General features: G+C 42.7%; 1 protein-coding gene across 3 annotated transcripts in view; it reads right to left on the minus strand.

Annotated features, from left to right (window-relative positions):
• The window catches only part of PDE7B (phosphodiesterase 7B), a 162,803-nt gene that overhangs the window by 62,736 nt on the left and 78,159 nt on the right, over positions 1–21,908 (minus strand). The window contains exon 1 of one of the 3 annotated variants that reach the window (XM_064708384.1): positions 13,405–13,794. The exons of the other annotated variants lie outside the window; for them this stretch is intronic. Within the exon in view, the coding sequence (XP_064564454.1) occupies positions 13,405–13,642 (238 nt within the window). The 5' untranslated portion in view covers positions 13,643–13,794. Of the gene's footprint in view, positions 1–13,404; positions 13,795–21,908 lie in introns of those variants that run through there. 3 annotated transcript variants of the gene reach the window in all.

The following is a 21,908-nucleotide window of genomic DNA, read 5'->3' on the forward strand; positions in this document are numbered from 1 at the left end:
AAATCATGGAGCAGATCCTTCTACAGTGGAATTAACGTAGACATCATCTACCTGGACTTGTGCAAAGCAGATGATGCTGTCACACACAATACCCCTGTCTCCAAACTGGAGAGACATGGATTTGACAGACAGACTATGCAGTGGAGAAAGAACTGAAAGGATGGTCGCACTCAAGAGCTGCAGTCAATAGCTCAATGTCCAAGTGGCAAGTGACATTCCTCAGGGGCTGGCTTAGCAACCAGCACTATCCCACACTTTTGTCGGCAACGTGGACAGTGGCATTGAATCTACCAGCAGTAAGTTTGCCAACAACACCAAGCCCTATGGTGTGTTCTGTATGCTGGAAGGAGGGGATGCCATCCAGAGGGACCCTAACAGGCATGAGAGGTGGGCCTGTGCAAACCTCCTGAAGTTCAACAAGGCCAAGGGCAAGGTCCTGCACCTGGATAGGGGCAGTCCCAAGCACAAGTACAGGCTGAGTGGAGAAAGGATTGAGAGCAGCCCTTGTGAGAAGGATTTGACCTGCTGGTGGTTGAGAAAGTTGACATGAATGAGCTGTGTAAGCTCACAGCCAGAGTGGTCAACCATCAAAAGCAGCCTGGCCAGCAGGGCAAGGGAGGTGCTTCCTCATCTGAAGGGCTGCATCCAGCTCTGGGGCACACAACATAAGAAGCACATAGATCTGTTGAAGCCATTCCAGAGGAAGGACATGGAGATGTTCACAGGGCTAAAGCACCTCTCCTATGAACACAGGATGAGAGAGCTGGGGGGGGTCTTGGAGACACAAAGGCTGCAGGGAGACCTTACAGCACCTTCTGGTACCTAAAGGGGGCCTACAGGAGACCTGGAAAGGGATTTTTTACAAGGGCATGAAGTGACAGAACAAGGGGAAATGGTTTCAAACTGAAAGAGGGTAGGTTTAGATTAGATGTAAAAATGAAATTCTTAACTATGAGGGTGGTGAGACACTGGAACTGGTTGCTCAGAGAAGCATTTCCCCATTCCTGGAAATGTTCAAGGTCAGGTTGGATGGGGCTTTGAGAAACCTGGTCTAGTGGAAGGTGTCCCTGCCCTGGTGGCGTGGTTGTAACTATGATCTCTGAGGTCCCTTCCAACCCAAACCATTTTATGATTTGTAATGCAATGTAGCGCTACATAAGGGATGTCTAAGAAGTTGGTCTTTCCTCATTTCAGTGCAGTTTACTTTTGCTCTGACCTTGTCCAATACAGTTCAATTACTGGTTTCCCTCTTTAAAGGGATTTTAAAACAGTCATCCAACTGCTCTGATACCCCATGGATTAATTGTGCTCCCCACCCAAGTCATCTGTCTCGCATTCATATTTTTACATGCTTTTCTCTCTTTACTATCATGCTGCTGTATTTTATTTAATCACTTCTCCTTCCACTTCTGCCCCTGTGTGAGGCTCTGATGGTTCTGGGTTACTTTATCAGACTCTTAACTATAAGAAAAATTTGGGACAGATACAAAGTTTTGCTGCTGTATGCCCTGTTTGTGCTCACTCAGAAGGCTCTTCTCTTGATAAAGAGATGAGTTTGGGAACAGGAGCAGAATTTTGAGCAACAATACTAAAGCCAAACAAGTTTCTACTGGCAGCATCTTACCAGTTCACTTGGGAAAGCTGCTGACTCCTACAAGCCATAGGGTTTTGGTTATTGCAATGCTCATGACCCAGTGCACAATGAGGTTTTCATAGAAAACTAAGTTTCAGTATCTACTCTCTCCTTCTGGACAAAGGTAAAAGAGAAGCTCCTGCGGGATACGTCCTGGCTGAGAGACATAATTTAAACAGTTGCTGGCTAGTAGCATGGCTGCCTTTGCACTGTGACAGTCGTCTCAGCAGCTTCATCTACCCTAATTAAAATAAGGTGTAGGGTGTTGTCTGGGGAAAAAGAGGAGTTCTATTGACTTGAGCCAGGGAACAGATATTTATGAGGCATTTCACAACCCATTCTTACAGTGCCATAGCAAGCTGTATTTGTAGGGGACATCAACTGTCTGCAGACTCCAAGAGGACACAGCCTTATCTACCATGTGCTATCCTTCATTACAGAAAAGGAGCAGTAAATAAAATTCTGCCCATGTAACAAGGAGGAAGAGGGAGTGCGAGGGACAGGGGATGCCAATTTTCTGTTGAAAGAACCATGACTGAAAATGTACTGTGTACAGAGGTGGAGGTTACAGGAGGGGAAGGTTTCAAAGACTATCTAAAATAGAGAAGAGGCAATTACTACTGCAGGTGTGGGAACCAGTTAAGTTGAAGACAGAGATGCGATTGCAACAGAAGAGAATTAATTTGCAGTGAGGTAGTCAGTCTGGTCATAATAATTTGGTAAGATGCTCAAAGGCATGGCAGCTGAGGAGCACACTAGGACAGACTTTGCAGTATGAAGGCAGAACAAATGACTATTAGGAGAAATCAAGGACTTGACAGTGATGGTGAAAAAAAAATCCTGTATTGAACTGTTCCTCTGCTTTTCTAAAATGGAGGAGAACTGGCTTGGCGATTTTTCTCCCTCATCTCTCCACGTGACCTAGAGTCAGCATAAAAACTGAAGTCTAAATAGGAGAACAGGGGAAAAAAAAATTAAGCAGATGACCAGAAAAACACAGATCCTCAATGATGATCTAAGCTTCAGTAGTTCTGCCTCTAATTCATAGTGTTGCTCTTAACTCATGCTTGTTAACAAGGTCACATGCAAAACGTTTTTCTGTCTGTATGACAAGGCAGCTAAGTATAGAGTGCTTTCCCCTTCTAGTCATTTGATCCTATTCAAAACATATAATCTCCCAGGTCTCCAGTCTGTGCAAAGCCAGACATCAGCACATTTTTGGCTACAGGGCACCTACAGAAAGATTAGTGACAGTCTTGTGAGGCTTGTGGTGCAGATTTTGTCAAGGGGCCAATATTTAAATAAGGTACCTTGCATTTTCATTATGAGAATTCCAGCTCACTATTAGCAAAGTTAGTTTAACTTTTACTCTGTTTTGCCAGCTACTTAGCAGGTACTTAATGATGTGCATGGCTGGAAACGGGGGAAGGGAAGATCTATTCTATTACTATTCCACAGGGAAATTAAATAGGTTTGCTGAGTCTGCCTGGTTAAGGGTTATAACTTTATTCTGAATTCCATCTCTTTAATGTAATTATGATTTAACAGCTATGTGATTTCGGTAGATGATCCCATTTTACAGATTGCATCTTTTAACTCCAAAAAACTAGAATACTATTCTGTACGTAGGTTAAGCATTTGTTTAGCACAAATCAGGTAGCTTCCTTGACACTTAAGTTAGGCTTCTGTCTTGAAGCAGAACTTCAGGCCTAGTTATTAGTGAAGATCTGATCACTGAAATCTTGTCAAGGATCATACATTTATAGCAGGTAAGCCACACCAATCACTCAGTGAACAGATTCCAGTCCAGTTCTGACAGGAAAATCCCATACTTCTGAGTCTTATTAATTCTCCCCCAGCAAAATAGGGTCTTCAAGCACACTTCTGTGTCAAGCTACTTATTACACCTTAAGTTACTTAAACTGCATCTTAATTGACATATTACTTATTGCACTTCACCTTGCCTGCAGTATGTTATCTGCACTCGCCTCACAAGTCCTACTCTCCCTTTCACTTCTACAATGGGTAAGTTAACTAGTACTCAGGAAAAAAGAGAAAATATCAGACTGAAACCTTCTGATTACTCATTAAGCTGAACTACTGTAGTCCTGTAGCAGCTCCTTTATGCTCTTGCCTGCATCACATCTTCAGCATGAGCCCCCATGCTGCTGTAACCTGAGTTGCTATTCCTTGATATTTTCATCACTTTGGCTGAGATGCATGAAGCTAGGGAAACAGATAAACCATACTTCACAACATGCTCCTTAAAAAAAAAAGTCTCTAAGAGTCAATGCAGGACCGCACCAAGCCCATCTCATCTGTGTCACCATGCCCCTATCCACATCAGCAATTATGGTTTCCAATGAGAGGGCAGGACAACTTGACAGAAAGAAAATGGGGAAAAAGCTGTGCCAGCACTCATACAAAGCAGCGACTGCTGCCTCATTCATGACTGACAAGGACGGAGTTTGGGATTAAACGTGGGACATGTTAGTGAACTAAACAGCACTGAGGTAATTACCATCTCTCCCTCCAACTCCTGCCCATTGCTTGTCTCCTCCAAGTGTGCTCTGCTGCTCGCTGCTCAGCTTCCTTGAGAGCTCTCAGTTTGCTGACTCTAAGCAGGATGTTCAAACTGACCTTGCTTTGAAGTGTATGCTGACAGTGTCTCACCTAAAAGCCTTGCATCTCTGCCATTTTTGGGTGGTAGCTCTCAGCTGTGCAGTAAATTCTTCTTTCCTTAGTCTCCTTTCCAGTGGTCATGGAAAGCAACACACAGATGTACACACACAGAACTGAGTTCAGTTCTGAGATATTCCCAGTACTAATTTATTCAGCTAGCTTTAGTTCCCAAATGAGAACATGAAATGCATGTTCACTAGTGCTTCCAGGAAGAACAGAAAGCAAGTGCAATAGCTGTGAAGCACCTATAAAGTTCAGAATCTCTTGCATGTGGTTTTCTGCTTCTTGCTGTTAGTGTGCCCGAACATAATCTGTATCACTAAAACAATCTGCAAGCAGGGAGTGCAGAATTCTTTTCTTCTCCCCACTTCTTTTAATGAGACAAACCTGCATGCAGACCCCAAGCTGGATCACGTCATTTTTTCTGCCATTTCACAGAAGCCCAGTCTCTCTCACCCCTTCATTCTCTCAGTTCCACTTGGAATTAGAAATGCAATTGCCCAATTACTCTGAAGGCAGATGTTCCTGCAGTATATCCACCCAGGCTGGAAGCGGGAAATAAGAAATCTTCCATGAAAGCCTGTAATTACAAGATTTCCAATTTAAGTTTTGCACATATGAAGTGTTTGCAAGATGTTTGGATAAGTGAAGTTTGGAACACAGCTATTTGGATAAGCACCTGGGTGTTGCAGTGAACACAGTCTCCTGATAACCCAGATAACGTGCAGAGATAAATCCCTGAGGACTCGCTGCTGATAACCTTAACTAATGGAAAGCTAGCTCACAGAAGCACTTCTTATTGGACAAGGAAGAACTTAGCCAACAGATATTAAAAACAGGATAATGGACTGAATATTAAGGTTTTTTCAGCACCTGTCAAAATTTTGATGGCTTAAGAAGTGTTCTGCACCTGCATTTTCCAATTATTCTGTATGATTTTTAATTGAATGTTTGCCTGGCACATCTTTGTAGACACCAGTTTTTGACTCTTGTGGAACATTGTTTCAGCAAGCTTAAAACAAATTCCTTCTACTTGATGAACCTACTTTATGATTTAAGTTTCAAAAGCAGTGTTCAAACACTACTGTGTAGTACTTAGTTTCGAAGTATTCTTCTGTCTGATCTGTAATTCCAGCAGCTGAAAACAAAGCATTCCATCTCAAGGCAGTGCTTAAGCAGCAGGAAAGAAGCAATGCCTGCCACAGCACAGTGCGCTCCGAAAACCCTCCAGGATAACCCTTCATTTCCAACTGCACCTGCACAGAGCATCTTTTAAGTAGGCCTTTGAGTTAATACTTTGTCCTTACCTTAGGTCAGGGATATCAGGAGAACACTGAGATAGCAATATTTGAAGGGCATTACCTCCACACAACCCAGAGCTGGCTACAGATGAAAGAGTTTCATATGTTCCCACAGGAAGCAGAGTTTTGCATACTTCCCCTTCAGAAAGGATCAGAGCTGGGGAAGTTTACAGCAGCTTCTCCAAATGGTCTTGTGTGTATAAAGAGACACTCAAGAGTACACCTTCCACCTAAAAGTAACACTGAACATCCTGGTTTAGAACAAAGCCCATCCACGTCCATGGAAAGCCTGTCCCTGGCTTCTCTGCAATTTCAAACAGGTTCTCAGTTCCTGGGACTGAAGAGCACTACCAAAGTATTGCATTCCCAGAGATTATAAATAAACTAGCAAAAGTCAACAGCAAAGTTTTATTTTCTGAGGGAAATTTGAAGGATACCTGAAGGATCTTGAAATTTGAAGGACCTTCAGAATATTTTGTTCAAAGAGTAATGGAAGGGGTTTGCATCTCTATTGCTACTGTAATAAGAGTGACAGTATTACTGACAGCAATACTCTTGAGCCGACTAAATCCTCGTTGTGTTGGACTTCTCTCTTTGTACACACCTTAGACCATACTACATTCCACTTTTTCAGGGAAAACCACAGCTGGCAGTCCACAGAGGAGCCAAAAGAATGCTTTATCCACGAGGCGAGCATGAAGGATTTACTGCTTCTCTCATGCAGAGTTTGTTTGTTTGTTAGCCATAACAGTGACAGAAGAAATTACATGTTGCAAGCTGAGGAAAAAAATGAAGAGCGAAGACATTTTTGTCTTGCAAGTCTACACCATGGGTCAGTTAAGTACTTAACCTAATGTAATTTATCCCATAGGCTGATTGCTCTTTTTGAAAAAAAGTTAGGATGACTTACAAAAAGTTATTAACAAATGTCAAAGCATATTTTAACCTGGATATCTCAAGAGTGTTTCACTTTTTAGTCCAGACAAAAGGAAGACAAGAGAACTAGGAAGTTTAATAGAATTATGGTGAGAACCAGATGCATACTTGCTGTGAAGAATCAGCCTGAGGTCAATTGACTTTTTTCAAAGAAGGTGACACCAGGGAGTTCCTGCAGGACAACTCCAATTCAGACAAGTTTGCCCATTTGTAAGAATGTCCCCATTGTGGGAGTGGTTGGGACGCATGTGAGCTGTTATCTTAAGTAACATGGTTTTGCATATTCTGAAAACAGAGCTCTGAGGAGGGGGTGTGAATAGGTCACAGTGGAGAAAATGGTGACATGGACACCCTTTTTGTTGCCTGGATGGAAAGCCAAACTCACACTTCCTAAATCAGGACTACAGAAAGCTGTCTGGGATGCACGTCTCCAAGCCAACTCTTTCAAGTATGACAGATCACAAACAAAGTTTGTTATGAAGAAGCGCTGAAACAGCAAACACGCTGCATACAATGCGCTTCCTCCTTTGGAAGTTGGAATGCCTCCCACAGGAAGCTGGAAGTATTGAGCCTCCCACAATGCATTTTAAACACTTCTCTCACAACATCTAAGCGATACAGAAAAACACCACCACTAGGCAGGCATGGCTAATACCACTACTGCTTTCTATTGTGCTTATCAGTTTAATTCTTCACAGAGTACAGAGAACTTTAGAGACAATTTACCAAAGATAAAACTATCAGCTTTAACTATAATGAAGTAAACAAGCATTCAACACCCCCCCAAGCTCTGTTTGAATACAGTGTAGTAGCTTTTTTAGCTCTTCCTTTAGAAACAATATTTTTATATATAAAGCCACATCTTTGGCTCCTAATATTTAGAACAGCTTCACTGAAAGCAACAGATCTGGCCACCATTACACAGCTCACTGGAATTTGCTCTATTTGTATTTACAGTTTTCAGCAGACTGCTCATTTGTCTCTGAGCTGACAGACCAATAAACCTCAGTCAATTTTCCAGCACACCAGCCCATTCCCTTCTTCATGCTGGCCAACATCCAACCTAGGCAATTCTCCTTTATCTCCTAACTTTATCCTGAAGTCTTAGCTCTATAATATTGTAATCTTTTTCACTCTTTTGTGGCTGTACATAGCTGAACAGCTGCTCAGAGCTTCTCCAAATATTTCTGCAAATAAATTTTGATTTCCAACATTCACAATAATGCAAACAAAAAATGTGCCAGCCAGGCTGAACTGAAAGATCATTTAAAATTTAGTGAGATTTTCACATTATTCCTTCTCTATGGTTTACCCCTCATCCAGCTCCTATTTTGGTGGACATGGCAGTGGTTGAACTTCGTCATCTTAGAGGTCACTTCCAACTTAACTCTGAATATCCCAAAATCCCAACAAATCCACACCAGAAAATTTATATAAGACTGAAGCAGAAGAGAGTGGTTAAGCACAGTAGCTAAGTAGAAAATTTTCACTCCCAAAATAAACACAACTTCAATTGACACTCACATAAGCTCATTTTGACAAGTTCAAAATGAAAGACTTCTACTATCAGTTCAGCTTCTCATTCTACACTATTTTAAAAGTACTTCAAAGTAAAGAGGTAGGTATCAAACAAGGACCAGAATTTGAATGGTGACCATGATTTAATGGCTCAAAATTATTTCTTTTAATCTTTGAAGCCATTTCTCTAATTAGTATAGTATTTTTTTAAAATAGCCCCAAATCTTATGTATTAATAAGTTATGTTCAGCCAGTGAACTGAAGAGTTGTGTTTGAACAGCATTACCCATAAATGTGGTCTGAATTCTTTCTCTTGGCCTACATACACACACTACAGAAGTGGTACTGTACACTGTTTAATTTCACCATTCTTAATGAGACCATCACACACAGTTCCACTGATTTAACCAGCTCTTCACGAAATACAGAATAGCATATTTCTTGTTCCCAGGCCCAAGACTTTCAACACAACAGTCAGCGAGCAATCAAACTTGCCATAGGTAGACTTGATCATATCAAATTCATATTCTTTGTCCTTCTAAGTGCAATGGATTGAACAAGTCTCAACATAGAACTTGGGGGGAAAAAAGAAGAAAAGAAAACCTAACCTCAGAAATATATAGTAATCTGCCCTCCTACCTGCTGCGCATCTGTCAGCAGGACATAAACAAAGCTGATTTCAATCTAAACAATAACACAGGAGACTGGTCAGATGCTAAGACAATGCCATTTGATACCTCCCACATTTTATTTATTACTAGGATCTACATTTGTGGCACCTACATGCTCAGCACCAAATACTCAAAATGATGAGCTTTTAAGCTGTTAGCCACACCCCCATTTGGTTCTCAGTAATTCACAGATTTAAATTTTAAGATTTGATGATTATTAGTTACTGCGGTGGAACTACAAACGCAAGCATGAGTTTCAAGGTGTCACAACTAAACATGCACCCAAACAGGTTGTTCAGAAGAGCTGTGGATGCCAATTCCTGGAAGTCTTCAAGGCTTGGGTGGGATGGAACTTTGAGCAACCTGGTCTAGAGGAAGGTGTCCTTGCCCATGGCTGGGGGGTTGAAACTAGATGGTCTTTAAAGGACTCTTCCAACCCAAATCAGATTGTGATTCTATAAGCAATGATAGGAAGGGGAAGTTTATTTTAACATGAACAGCAAAGCTATTACACAGCATGATAAAAATTGTTAAATACAAAAGAAAAATTAAGTAGAAGGCATGATTCCTGGGATACTATGGATGAATTAAGTCTTTGGGAGTCTTGTGAATAACTTTAAGGAAGACCTTCAAGCAACCACTGAGGAAACACACATGATTTGACTCTGAGCTCTTCAACAGGTATATCACAAGATTGCTCAGCTCTAATGTTTGGAAGAACAAGCAGGAAGTTTGAACAGACTACTGAACTGCAAAGGACACTAAAGTGGACTAAAGAGAAGTAAAGAGACAAACTAGTAACTGGTGGAGATTTTCCCAACTCGTAATAGGAGTGGTACTTGCTTGTTTTTCCTACTCATGGCAAAGGGACTCACCAGTTAACAACAAGCAGGATACACACATGAATCAGAACCTACATTTCTGAGAAAACATCCACCAACAGAAAGAGTTGAGTGGAAAAAAACATTCAGAGTTATTTCAAAAAACCCACGGTGTCTCAACAGACCTTAATAATTCTTAGTAGCACCTTCTCTCAAAGTCATGCATGTTTGCACATGTGCAAGACTCGGTACAGAAAGTCTCTCTGGAGTTATCTGGGATGATCACTGTAAGCTTAAGAGGTTGCTAATGCTCCTAACGAAGACTTGGAGGCAAACCTGTACCTGTTCCCTGATCAGGTTGGTTTGATATGCAAAGCTACTGCTGAACTTTAGGAGAGGGTGATAAGAAAGTTGGGGTCATAAACAGAACACAGTTCCCTCCTAGAGATCAACACAGTTGCAGATCAGAATTATTTGAATAATTCAGTTGTTATAATATCAACACATGCTGTTATTTCATTCAAGTAAAAGGCATTGGCTTGCAAATAATCTATTTGAAACACAGTATGGAATGACATCGAATTATACCCATTTCCCACAGAAATGGCTCCTGTCACGGTCGGAGAGAGTCTTCAACAAATCTCAGTTTTGTGCTGATTTGGTCAGGAATTGAAATGGGGGGGGAAGAGTTACTAAGCAACAGCAGGCCAGGAGCAGCAGAAAGGTCTGTAGTCTTAATTGATACTAACATTAAAAAGCAGTGCAACAAGAGAAGACTCAAGATGTGAGTTTCACTGCTTTGGAAGTGAAAATAAATCATCATTAGGAACCCCAGGCAGGCAGTCACTGAAATCCGAGTTCTTCATTCATCCCAACTACATGCTGCACTGATGTATTGCAAACCCTTTTTTTTGCAGGGAGATTAAGTAGCTTATTCTCAGTACTGGACAAGGTGAAAGACCCACCCAGATATAGCTCTTACATATGAGAGCCCAAGACACATAGATCGTTTTGCTTTCTACTCCTACCTCAGGAATGGGGAATGTGGTATAAATTACGGCTAAATGGGTCCCCAAGACGTTGCCATCCACAAAACTGACATCATGGGCAGATATAGCTCTCCCTCCTTCACACTGCCTGTGGTTAAGAGGGTTGTGACTTTTCTAGCCACCCAGTCCAAAGCCCAGTCCAATCACTTGGACAAGGTAAAGAAATTTGCTTAGCTAAATCTGTATTAACATGATCAAGCAAGCCAGAAATCCTGACTGTTTCCTTCCAGAATTCATATCTATTTCCTCTTCTACTGTAAGCAAAGTAGTTTCATGAGGATGTGATAACAGAACATGAGTTATCACATGAATACTTACAAATTCAAATGAAAAAGCCCTTGATGTGGAAAGTGCTGTGAATTCTACTACTGAACAATCAACCTTTATTTGCCTAGCTAGCAGTACCTCAAGCAGAAGTTATTTGCTTTAACTCCACCTGAAGAAAATCTGATTCCTGACTAAGTACTACCTTTTTTATAAGATTCGAGTTATGAAGTTTTGTTCTGTTTTTTTTTCCAGGAATCAAACATGTAAAAAACATCACAGAAACATGAAGCTGAGTACCTCAAACTACTGAGCCTTCCAAATGATTATCTCTTCTCCCCATTTCTGCATTCTTTGACTCTGCACTTATTTAAGTATACTAGATTTCAGCATTTACTGGTTTTCCCACATACTCCAATGTACTTCAAGTGACTAAAATGAAACCACAAGAGGGAAAACTACTAGGATGACTGTTGCTGAGGAGGAAAAACCAGCAACCCAGGTCTGGCTCCCTCAAACCGTCTGATGATTCGCATTTAAAGTGTTGAGAGTTAAGAGTCATCTTCTGCCCGGATTTGTACTGCTGCAAGTCAGCTGAGCTTATGAAGTAGATCTGGCACCACGAAGAGGACTGTCCCCTCCACAGGATACGAGTAATGGCCATTTGAGTAAATGCAAGTTACTCACATCCTGCTAGTGGACTAATCTGTCTCTCTACATTCACGCTCATTTTTAGTTGCCTCCAGGAATCTGAAGGTGAATCTCATTTGTTACCTAATGAAAGTAATTTCACCAGATACAACACAAGCACACTGAAAAACCACCATTACTCATACATACAGTGTAAGCAACGCAGCATTTCTTGAGTTGCTTAATTAGGGTCCATCTCTGAACACTCAGCATTCACCACACAAGCCTCGATCTCCCTGGCTGGCTACTGTCCATTCCCAGCTGATTTGCTCCAACTCTTTAAAGAGCAATATGACCTCCTCTTTCATTATCTACTCACTTTTACTTATTATTCTTTTAAACTGGAGTGATCCCCCAAAAGTGGGGTGACAGATTGTACATCTTCCTCAGAGCCCAAGACCTATCTTCCCTTTTTCAAAATGGAAGTGGACCAAGCATTCTTTCATTAAACTACACATATTTTAAATAATAGACATACAACGACCAACCAGCCAACCGTAGCAGGCATTCAAAAGTGATAGACTGATACCTATTTAATATTCAAGTTAATATATACAATTACGGAGAATATATACGTACGTACACAAAAGAAGCACTTCAAAATACCTACAAAGAGGTGATTCTACCTAAGAAATTAAATTATTCTGATTAAATAAAGTACTGCCAATTATATGTCTCAATAACAGGTACACCAAAGGAAGGTGAAGGCATAATGGTCGAAGAACTGAATGCATCAGGAGAATTTAGTGACCCAGCCACAGAGATGAGATAATCTAGAGTTCTGAAGAAACAAGCCACACAGTTTCATAAAATCTGTTAAATCACAGCAGTGCAATTAGAGGAGGATAAAAAATTACCAACTGGTACTGAGATAACAATAGGCCTGTGACCCTGATTTTAACAGAAGGCAAGAGGTTTTGAACCGTAAGCAGTGCGGAGCACAGGTTAAGATGCAGAATCAACTGATCAGAAGTACCCTGCTAACCTGTCAACTCATCTCTACCTAGTGAAAATGCTGCAGGTCTAACCTGGACTTCAGTAAAGCACGTGATGACATGCCATATGTTAGTGAGATCAGAAAAAAACTGACAGACAAGATTTACACAGTTAAGGAAAAGGCACGTGCTCTTTACCCAGTAATATACCACGTTTAAAGAGAAAGTAGTGGGATAGGGCAGCGTTTCTCAAGATTTAATAGTGGTGGCTGTCAAAATCCAAGCTGAAGGGAGTCGTTTAGCTTTGTACAAGGGAAGCGCGGGCAGGTCCTGTGAAGGGAGCCCGGCGCACGCAAAGATCGGGAAGAGGCTCGGCGGTGGGAGACTAGAGGCCATGCGCTCGGGAGGGCACGGCCAACACAGCCGGGGAAGCTGCGGCAGCGCCGGGCTGCCCGGCGGCCCCGGGGCGCCGCTTCTCCGTCACCCTGACCGTGGGGCCGCGGCTGCGGAGCTCCGACCGCGGGGCCGGGAGAGCTCTCCGCTGCCGCCGCGGCGGAGGGCAGCCTCGGAGCAGCGGAGCTACTCGCTCTGGGTTTCAGCCGAGCTTCTATCACCCCGCGTACGAAAGCCACGCAACAGACCGGACCGGGGGAGCGCCATCGGCAAACTGACGTGGCTCCAGCGCGGCACAAACTCCGGTGCGCGAGTCCCGGCGGCGGCACGGAGCTGCCCCGAGCACGGACTGCTCCTCAGCCCGGCCGCGCTCGGTGCGGCAGCTCCGCGGCCCCGGCGGCTCTGCCCCACGACGGGACGGTCCGGCTCCGGCCGAGGCTCTCCGCCGCCCCCGGCCCCCAGCCGCGTTTGCCCCGCGGCTTCCCCGAGCAGCAGCGCGGGGGAAACCTACCTGCCGAACCGCCCAGGGCATCCTCGCTCTCCAGAACGCCTCTGTGCTTCGCCCCGCGGAGCTCCCCCTTGGATTTCCAAACGAGCTTTACCATCTTGATCATCTCGGGCAAGTCCCAGGCCAGGGTCCCCTGCTGATAACCGGGCAGGCTGCCCATGGGAAAGGGCATCGCCTCGTCCCCCGTCCTCCTCCGCCTGCCCGGCTCTGCCGCGGGGAAGAAGCGCTCCAGCACCGGCATCCTGGCCCGGGCCCCCCGCCGGGGAGCGGCAGCCACCCCCCGGCCCGAGCAGCCGCGATGGGCATCCAGAGCGGGGCGAGGGCGCCCGGCTGCCCGCCGCCCCTCGCCAGGGGCGCGCCCGGCCCCGCGGAAGGAAGGAGCGCGGGGCTCCGGCGGCCGCGCTCGGCTCCCGCCGCTGCGCGCCTCAGCCCGCCGCCAGGCGCCTGCAGCCGGGGCGAAGCGGATGCCGGGCAGGCGCGGGGCCGCCGCTCATGCCGGCGCGGCGCCGGGACCCGGGGGCGGGGGCTCGGGCCGCTGCTGCGGGCGGCACTCGGGGCAGCGGGGCCGCGCCGGCACAGCCGCAGCTCGCACCCCGCTAAGCGCCGCGGCGGAAACACTTTGACTTTATCCCTGCCGTGATGGCATGGGGGAGCCCCCACCGCCCCGCCTTCCTCCTCGCCCCGCTGGCTGCGGAGCCGGTGGGGGTTTTGGCCTTTTAGTCAAACCCCGCCGTCACCTCGGCTGCCCTTCGGCGGGAGGATGGGCGGTGATTCACGGGACGCTGCGAGGGCCGGGAGCGGAGCGCGAGTGCGCTGCCCCCGCCTGCCCCGCTCCCGGACTCCAGCCCCAGCCGGCACTCAGAGCGGCAGCGGAGGGGCCGGCGCTTGAGGGGTCACAGAGGAACGGGTTGCTGAAAGGACGGGTCTAGGGAAGGGTGTTGGGGTCTGCCCCGCGCCCGCAATCACTGCGGCTCTAAAGCCCCACCTGAACGGGTTCACTTCAGGACAGTGCCTGGTGGCAGCGGTCGCTCCCAGACTACGACGAGGAGGCAATTATTCATCGCTAATCTTTAAAAACAAGGCAAAGCCGCCCGGGGGAGTGCTCTGGCTCATGCAGCAGCAGAGGCGGCGTGCTGGGGCTGCGCAGCTGTCAGCGAGGGCTTCCCCGGACTTGAGGGCTGCCTTCGGCCAGACCCTATAGCAGCACCCGGCCCTTCCCGGGGATCCCAGACCCGGAGGGGCCTTGGATTTTCACAACATTTATGTTGCCTTTATACAAGATACACCTTTTAGCCTGATCGTGGTACTGGTCTGTCCCTTAGTTTGCGGAGCGCGCAGCGGAGGGGTGGAGGCTGAGCTCTTGCACCAGCACTTAGCTTTCAGTAAAATTGCAGACTTATTTAATGGGGTTTTACTGGGCAGTATAACTTCTCCTCGCATGCGTAGTTAATACGTTTGTCTTCTCTGGGTTGCATTCAATGTTCTGCCTTCTCTCCAGATGGAAAAATAAACCGTCAAACAAGCAGGATCTTCCTTCCCACAGGAAGAGAAGCCAAGAGAATGGACTGAAACTTAACACCCTTACATGTAGAAAACAGAGTGCACGCCTCTCCTCCTCATATTAACATCATGCCGTTTCCCCTGTTACAGGATCTCTGCCTTGAATATATTGATGTTCCAACCTCAAAGTGACAACTGTAATGGTTTGCTAAAGTTTTGATTGCAGACTGTAGTGCCATAGTATTGGCCCTCTACACTTGGTAGCTTTGCCTTGAAAATTATGAAGCAATTCCAAAGTAGTCTAGTAATGTTGTTGTTGTGCTGATATTTTCCAGTCTTTTGTATCAGGATATCCTGACTCTTGAACAAAGGAGTTAAGAACAAAGAAATAGATGATGGGCAGTACAGTAGCACAAGCACTGACAACATTCATATAATCTGTGATTATAATTTTCTAGAAAGGCAAATTTTATTGGTTTTATTTTCATATGGCTCATTGTGATATTTTAGGTGGTTTATATTGGTGAGTCTCATGCAATTACTCTTTGAAGCACTCTTCCTATCAAAGAGGGATAAACTATGCAGCTGAAGCCCAGAAGACTTTGAAGACTCTTTGCCAACTGAGTAGTTTAAACCTTACACCCCAACTACTTAATTTTAGTTTTGTGCAACAAGGAGTTGCAGTAACTTTTTTCAGCTGTTGTTTTCCCTCTTTGTTTACCTCTGTGGTCCCCACTGAGGCAAAGAGCAGAAGTGCCAGAGCGCTCTGAAAGAAAGGCTATCCTTGTGCCATTTCCAGCCTCACTGAGCGCAAAAAGTGACCAAGAAATAACTGAAGTGCTGTGGTTTAGCTGCAGGGTGATGTACTGCCAAAGGTTGGACTCAATGGTCATGGATATCCTTCCGACCCATAATGATTCTATGATAAAGGATACCAGACATTGTGGAAGGCAATGTATTCACAGATGTCCAGACTAATTTTTAGATGAATATCTGAATATTTAAGTGGTCAACAGAACTTAGCCACCTGCCCTCTTGAGAGCAACAATAAAAATCTACTGATATTTCAAAATCTACACTACCTTCTTGTGTCCTTAAAACTCTGAAAGGTTTTGTATCATTTGTAGTTGGATCACTTGGGTAGGTACCTGTCTTATGCATCAGGATTAATTGTTGTATTTGTTTTCACTTACAGCTCTACAGGTGCAAAGGAGGCCAGTCAAAAAACAAACTGAAATACATCTGTTATTGTAGTATCAGTATTTCAAGAAGCTGTGTAATAAACCAAACAAAATGTATGTACTTTTTCTCTTGTAAAATTGCTATCAAATGAAAACAACTGTTTTAGATAGCCTGGAGTTTTTGGTTTTGTTTTTCTTTCTGATTTCTGGCCAGTTTAAGGATCAGCAGTTGTGAATGAAAAAAAAAATATATTCAAATTGTTGCTTAGCTTTTATGGATATGTCTGTAAATTAATTAACCTTATTCTTAATAAACTTATGCTTCACAGTTGTACTCCAATTCAGTGATTACTTATCTTGAATTTATCCAAGATTTTTCTGTAACTGACTTTTTTTGGGGGTCTTTTTCATTATAAGAATGCAGCCACATAAGAGTTGCTCACAGGAAAGCCTGGGAGATCTATATTTGAATATGAGGAGTTCTAGCACCAAAAATCACCTGTAGCATCACTGTCAGAGATTTCTAATTGACAGAATGCTCAGATTTTGCAAGTTCTCTGTTTCTCTGACTTTAGCTGTGCTGTGGTGATTTACCCAACTTGAAGATGTGACCTCAACATCATGCATACGCCTACACAGCAATGTACCCAGCCATTTGTAACTGCATTTTAAACAGTCCTTCAGCAAGCTTGGATCACCTAAAAGTTCTCCTTTGCATTCACACTTCTAGCCATATTTGAAGGAAATAGTACAGCAGAGATGGATTGCTTTATTTCTATCAACTGCATTTCTCTCTGACTCCGAGTTAAAGAAGCTTAAGTGATTACAAGAGAAATATAAATGCATTAGCTCTGTCCCTCATTCATTCTGAGAAGCAATGCCAAAAAAAGGCAAATGGAGTCATCTGAAAACATGACAAGGCAGTGCATATTTCCACAGGTAGACATGAGAACTGGAAAAGACTTGAGGAAAGGAATACTGTACTGGGAGAAAAGTGAAGAGAGTAAGCTGACAGATTAATCGCTGGTGTTTCATAGTTGGTGTCTCTTAAAAAAAGTTTTGCTTGTTTGCTTATTCACTCCAAAGTTATGTACTAGGAGCGACAGCAGCAGCAGCAGAATTGCATGCCAGATGGTAGAGGAAGTGCCTCGTGTATCTTTCCAGTCTACTGAAGCCTGCAGGGTTCTTGTTAACCCACTGCTCTGGTTTTCATTGCAAATCCCTTTCTTCCCCTTTTTTCTTTTCCTTCCTTCAAAGAAAAAGGAGGGAGGGGGGAAGAAAAAAAAAAAGTAGAAAAGAAAAGCCATAGTTTAAACTGGCAATAGCACCATCCTTTTGGCTTTGAGCTACCCTGTCTTGTGCCAAATATACTGTCTCCAGCAGCTCTCCCACAACAAATCAGTCCAGACACACAAAAGCTGTAAAAAAAGAATGGTGAAGAAAGATCCTTGATTCTCCTCTTCTAGCCCCCCACGGCCTTTTCCTTTTGCTTCCCTCCTCCAGCTCCATTCCCGAGCAGGGGTCTCCTCCTTGCCAGTACTGTGAGCGATACTGGGACCTCCAGGCTGCAGCTCTGCTGACAGCTTCCTTAGAGCACAGGCGCCTCTGCCTCTCTGCATTAACAGGCCATTGTAAAGCACAAGTTATATTCTATTATTCCTCCCACTTCCATCTGATAGCTGATGTTTTAAAAATTGGCTCATAAATTATTGGTGTGGCAGAGTCATTACTTTTGGAAATTTTGCCTATTCTTTCAGCTAACCCACACCACTGCATTGTATCAGAGCTTGCATTTCCAAAGAGATACCTAAAACGATTTTACATAGTCTGTTTTTACAGTATATTATTTAAAATGTTTTGAAAAATGCTCCCAATTTCTAAGTGATTCAGAAACATTAAGAAGTCCAAATGTAGAGACCAGTTTCAAAGACTATAAAATACTTTTTTAGAAAGTGTAAAGCATGTCTTTATATGGCACTTCTTAGTGCAATCATCTTAAATCAGTAGTTGCGTATGAAAAGAATGCCTTTGTCTCTGTCCCAGGGATCATGGAGTCATGCAGAGACCATAGATGAGGCCATTGCCTAGGGTCAGAGCCAGGAGATGACACCATCACCAGAATCAAGTTTTAGGAGGTTTCAGGGTGAGTTCAGTGTAGAAGAGAAGATTGCAAGCACTGGGGCACAGTCCCTACAGAGAAAGTTAAAAAAATAGTGCTCATTTTCAGGGCAGCATAATCAGAGCAACAGAGAAAACAAGAATGCAAGTGAGTACCTTTTAAAAGTGACAAGGGAACAGAGTTCCTAAGAAAGTTGGAGAATATGACAGAAGAAACATAAGCAGGCGCAGTTATGCAGAATTTTTTCTAATAACCTCCTGGAAGGCTTCTTTCATCACCTTAAAAATCATAGTATAAATTTCTTATTTTTTGCCCCACATTTGTCTCATTCCAGATGTCTATTATTTTTAATGTCATTCTTACTAGTAAGAACAATTACTCTTATTTATGGCTATCATTGCAATTACTTCATTAAATATGAAAAATTTTATATTTATTTGAGGACAGTTGCTGTGTCCTTGCTCTGAAGTGGACATATCAAATTTTCTAAATTTTATTTCAGAACATTTTTCCCAACCCTGAAATTATTTTAGTATTTCACTAACTTTTCTTTGATGCATACTTAAGGTATGCAATAGATTATTTTTCCTGCTACCAACTCACTGTCAAGAGCAGTGAGCTGAATTGCTAAGAGAATGGCACAATTAATTAATTAATTAGTTCATATTGCCTGAACTTTGCACAGCATCATGCCTTGAGAGCCTCGCCTACTGGGAAATGTAGAAGACATGCAGTAGTGTTCTGTGGGTTCATAAACTGTTGGTTGTTTTCATCAGTTAATCAGATTCCTTGGAAAAAGGTTCTGGAAATGGAGGAATAAGGATTGCTTGAGTTCTGTAGGGCAAGGAGAAAATGACTTTTTCATTTTTAGTGCAAGTGAGAGAATAAATTTTTAGGATTAATGTTTTGTACTACTAACTAAGCAAAAATGCTTGCAGTAGAGGAATAAACAGAAGTCCATAACTAATTGGAAACAGCGAGGTGGTGTAATGTTTCCTTTGCTTGCTCAGGAAAATTAAAAGTTCAGCATACTGAATGTGATGATTCAAATTTCCCATAGTAAACAGCAAAATTCTATGTGGCTTTAAAGGAAAGAGAAAATAACAGAGAATAGACTCATCTCATCTTAATAAACCATAATAAGAAAATAATAATGATAAACTGAAAGAGCATTGCCAGCAGGATATTTATTTGTGTTGCAAAATGTATCTGATGGACTCTGTTAGTTTATTTCTTCCCTTAGTTCTTACACACAAACAAAATTTACCTGATCCAAGGCAAAGTTAAGGGATTTAAAAAAAACCCCATTGTCTGAGTTTACAGAGTGATCATTGTACCAGATGCTTAATGATGGACTAGGCTAATGGAGTGGGAGGTTAAGAACACTGCATCCGCTTGAAAATGTTGGTAGAAATCAGGTAGGTGGAAAATAATAACCTGTTACTTGGGACAGTGGACATGCTAGTAGTCATCTTTATGAAACAACCCTATAAAAAGAATAACCTCTGCATCCCACAGGATTCCCTCTAGGGAATACATGAAAAAAAAAAGCTGAGTAGAAAAAGGAACTAAGCATGTGAGAGACACCTATCCCTTAAATACATAACTAATAGTAAGTAACTGTATGGTCTCAATGAATTCAAAGGGATTACTGCCATCTTTAAAACTAAGAACATGCATAGATATTTTCTCTGTTGGGACCTATGTATCTAAAAATTATTGCAGCAGTTTGAAAGATGAGAGATGTGCCACATTTGAAATGTTTCTTCTGTCTTTCTTCTCTTAGCTTAATGAGACGGCGTAGGTGGCCACATGGCCTCTGGTGTCCTTGCCCCTTATGGTATTCAGAAAAGACTTGTGGCTATGATTTTGTCTTTTTCTGTCTTTTGAAATTATAAAAGTGAGTAGCTAAGAAATATGCATCAAGTGATATCTAGTTTAATTTTTTTGTCAAAGAAAGCTTAATACTGTAAGGATAAATGAAATGGAAATATAAGGATAAATACAGATGAATAATAGTACTTGCTACCTCTTTTGTAAATCAGATATCACAAGATCTGATAACTTTGTTTTTCCTTTTCACTTTTAAAATGCAGATTAATATTTGACTAGGAAAAGAAGCACTATTTTAAATAAAATTAATGCATGTTTCTTAACTTTGTTAACTTGTTAGGTATTCAATGGCTACACATATTAATATTGCGGAGTATCTACACCTCATTATTCTTCAGTCTTTATCTTTCTGACTTTAATAATTAATGGTGAATTTAGCTCTTTATATAATCCCATTTAGACTGTATAATGAGCACTAGGATTGCATAGGTGCATACTTCTCCCAAATTTATTCCTCTTTGCAATGCAAGAGTTAAATAATAAACTGAATTGCATTTTGTCTGATGCCACTCTGGTTGCAGACTTATTATCTCTGACTAAAAAGCTTGGTACTTTGGTCATGTTGAATAGCTCGGCCACTAAGTATTTCAGATTAAATATCTATGATACTTGAGTACGTACACTTCTGCTCAGGTTGTATCCACACTTTGTGTTTCTTTATGCTGCCTGCACATCAGCATTCCAATGACGTGCAGATCCCAAAGCTGACATTATTTGCCCTCTCACAGATGCCCTATGGCTTTCTTTCCCTCTTTGCATCTTGCATGACAGCAGTGGGTGCAGTTTGCCGTGGGGATGGACAGGAGATGCAGCTGGGAAGTCGTGGGAAAGCCCTAACAATGATGCACAAATATCCTAGTGATAAACTAAGCTCCCTCTGACCTAGTTTCTCATGACTGCAAAATCAGGCCATATTTACTGTAATCAAGCTCTTTGCATTTCTTACAAATGCATTTGTGTAAATGTAGCTTCACTGGGATGAGCAGCTTTGGAAATATGCTGCCACCCCTGTCCTGGCATTTTTTACCATGCATTTAAAACCCACTGATAATCATGCAAACACATGTTGATTCTTTTCTTCACTACAGATTCTTCTTGAAATATATTCATACTGATGAAGCTGCGGAAGGAAAAAACTCTGAGTAGATAGCCTAGGAGGAAAAGCTCTTTCCACTAGATCTGCAGATGGAGGGAAGGCTTTCTGGAAAACCTGTTTCTCTCACGTGTGTTTGGTCAGGCTGCTCTCAGTAATGTAGTTCCAGCTGTACTGTGCTTTCCAAGATATCCTGACAATGTGTAAAGCCATAAATGTTTTCTAAGATATCTGTTACATTTTTTTTCCAATCCAGGCAATGACACATCATTTTTCCAGGCTCTGCACAGCTTTTGTGATACCAATAATAATTTAGATACGCAGCAATTGTGAGATTTAAAAATCACGAATCGTTAGTAAAAGAAGAAAGTATTCAGGTTATTTTGAAAAGATGGTCATGCAAATACTGTACTATATACAAATTTTTTCCCAGACCTTAGCCACATATCAAAATGTGAGCTTCGGTCATGGTATTGATATCCATAAATATCTCTTTCCATGAGTAACAGTGCAGTTACATAAGTTTTCAGGTGGGACTGCCAGTCAAAAGTTCTGTCTCCATTTCACCATCTGTGGTACTAGGAACTACATTTGCTTGTGCTTTTTTCCTGAGGTTTGCAATATTTTCAATCTATTTGTCTTAGGTTTGCAGTATTGTGTGCCAAATCAAGTAAAAGGCATCACTGGCTACTTAATGATACAATTTTAAGACTTTTGGGTT

Source organism: Zonotrichia leucophrys, chromosome 3, assembly GCF_028769735.1.
Source record: "Zonotrichia leucophrys gambelii isolate GWCS_2022_RI chromosome 3, RI_Zleu_2.0, whole genome shotgun sequence".
In the NCBI taxonomy this organism is placed as follows: Eukaryota; Metazoa; Chordata; class Aves; order Passeriformes; family Passerellidae; genus Zonotrichia; species Zonotrichia leucophrys.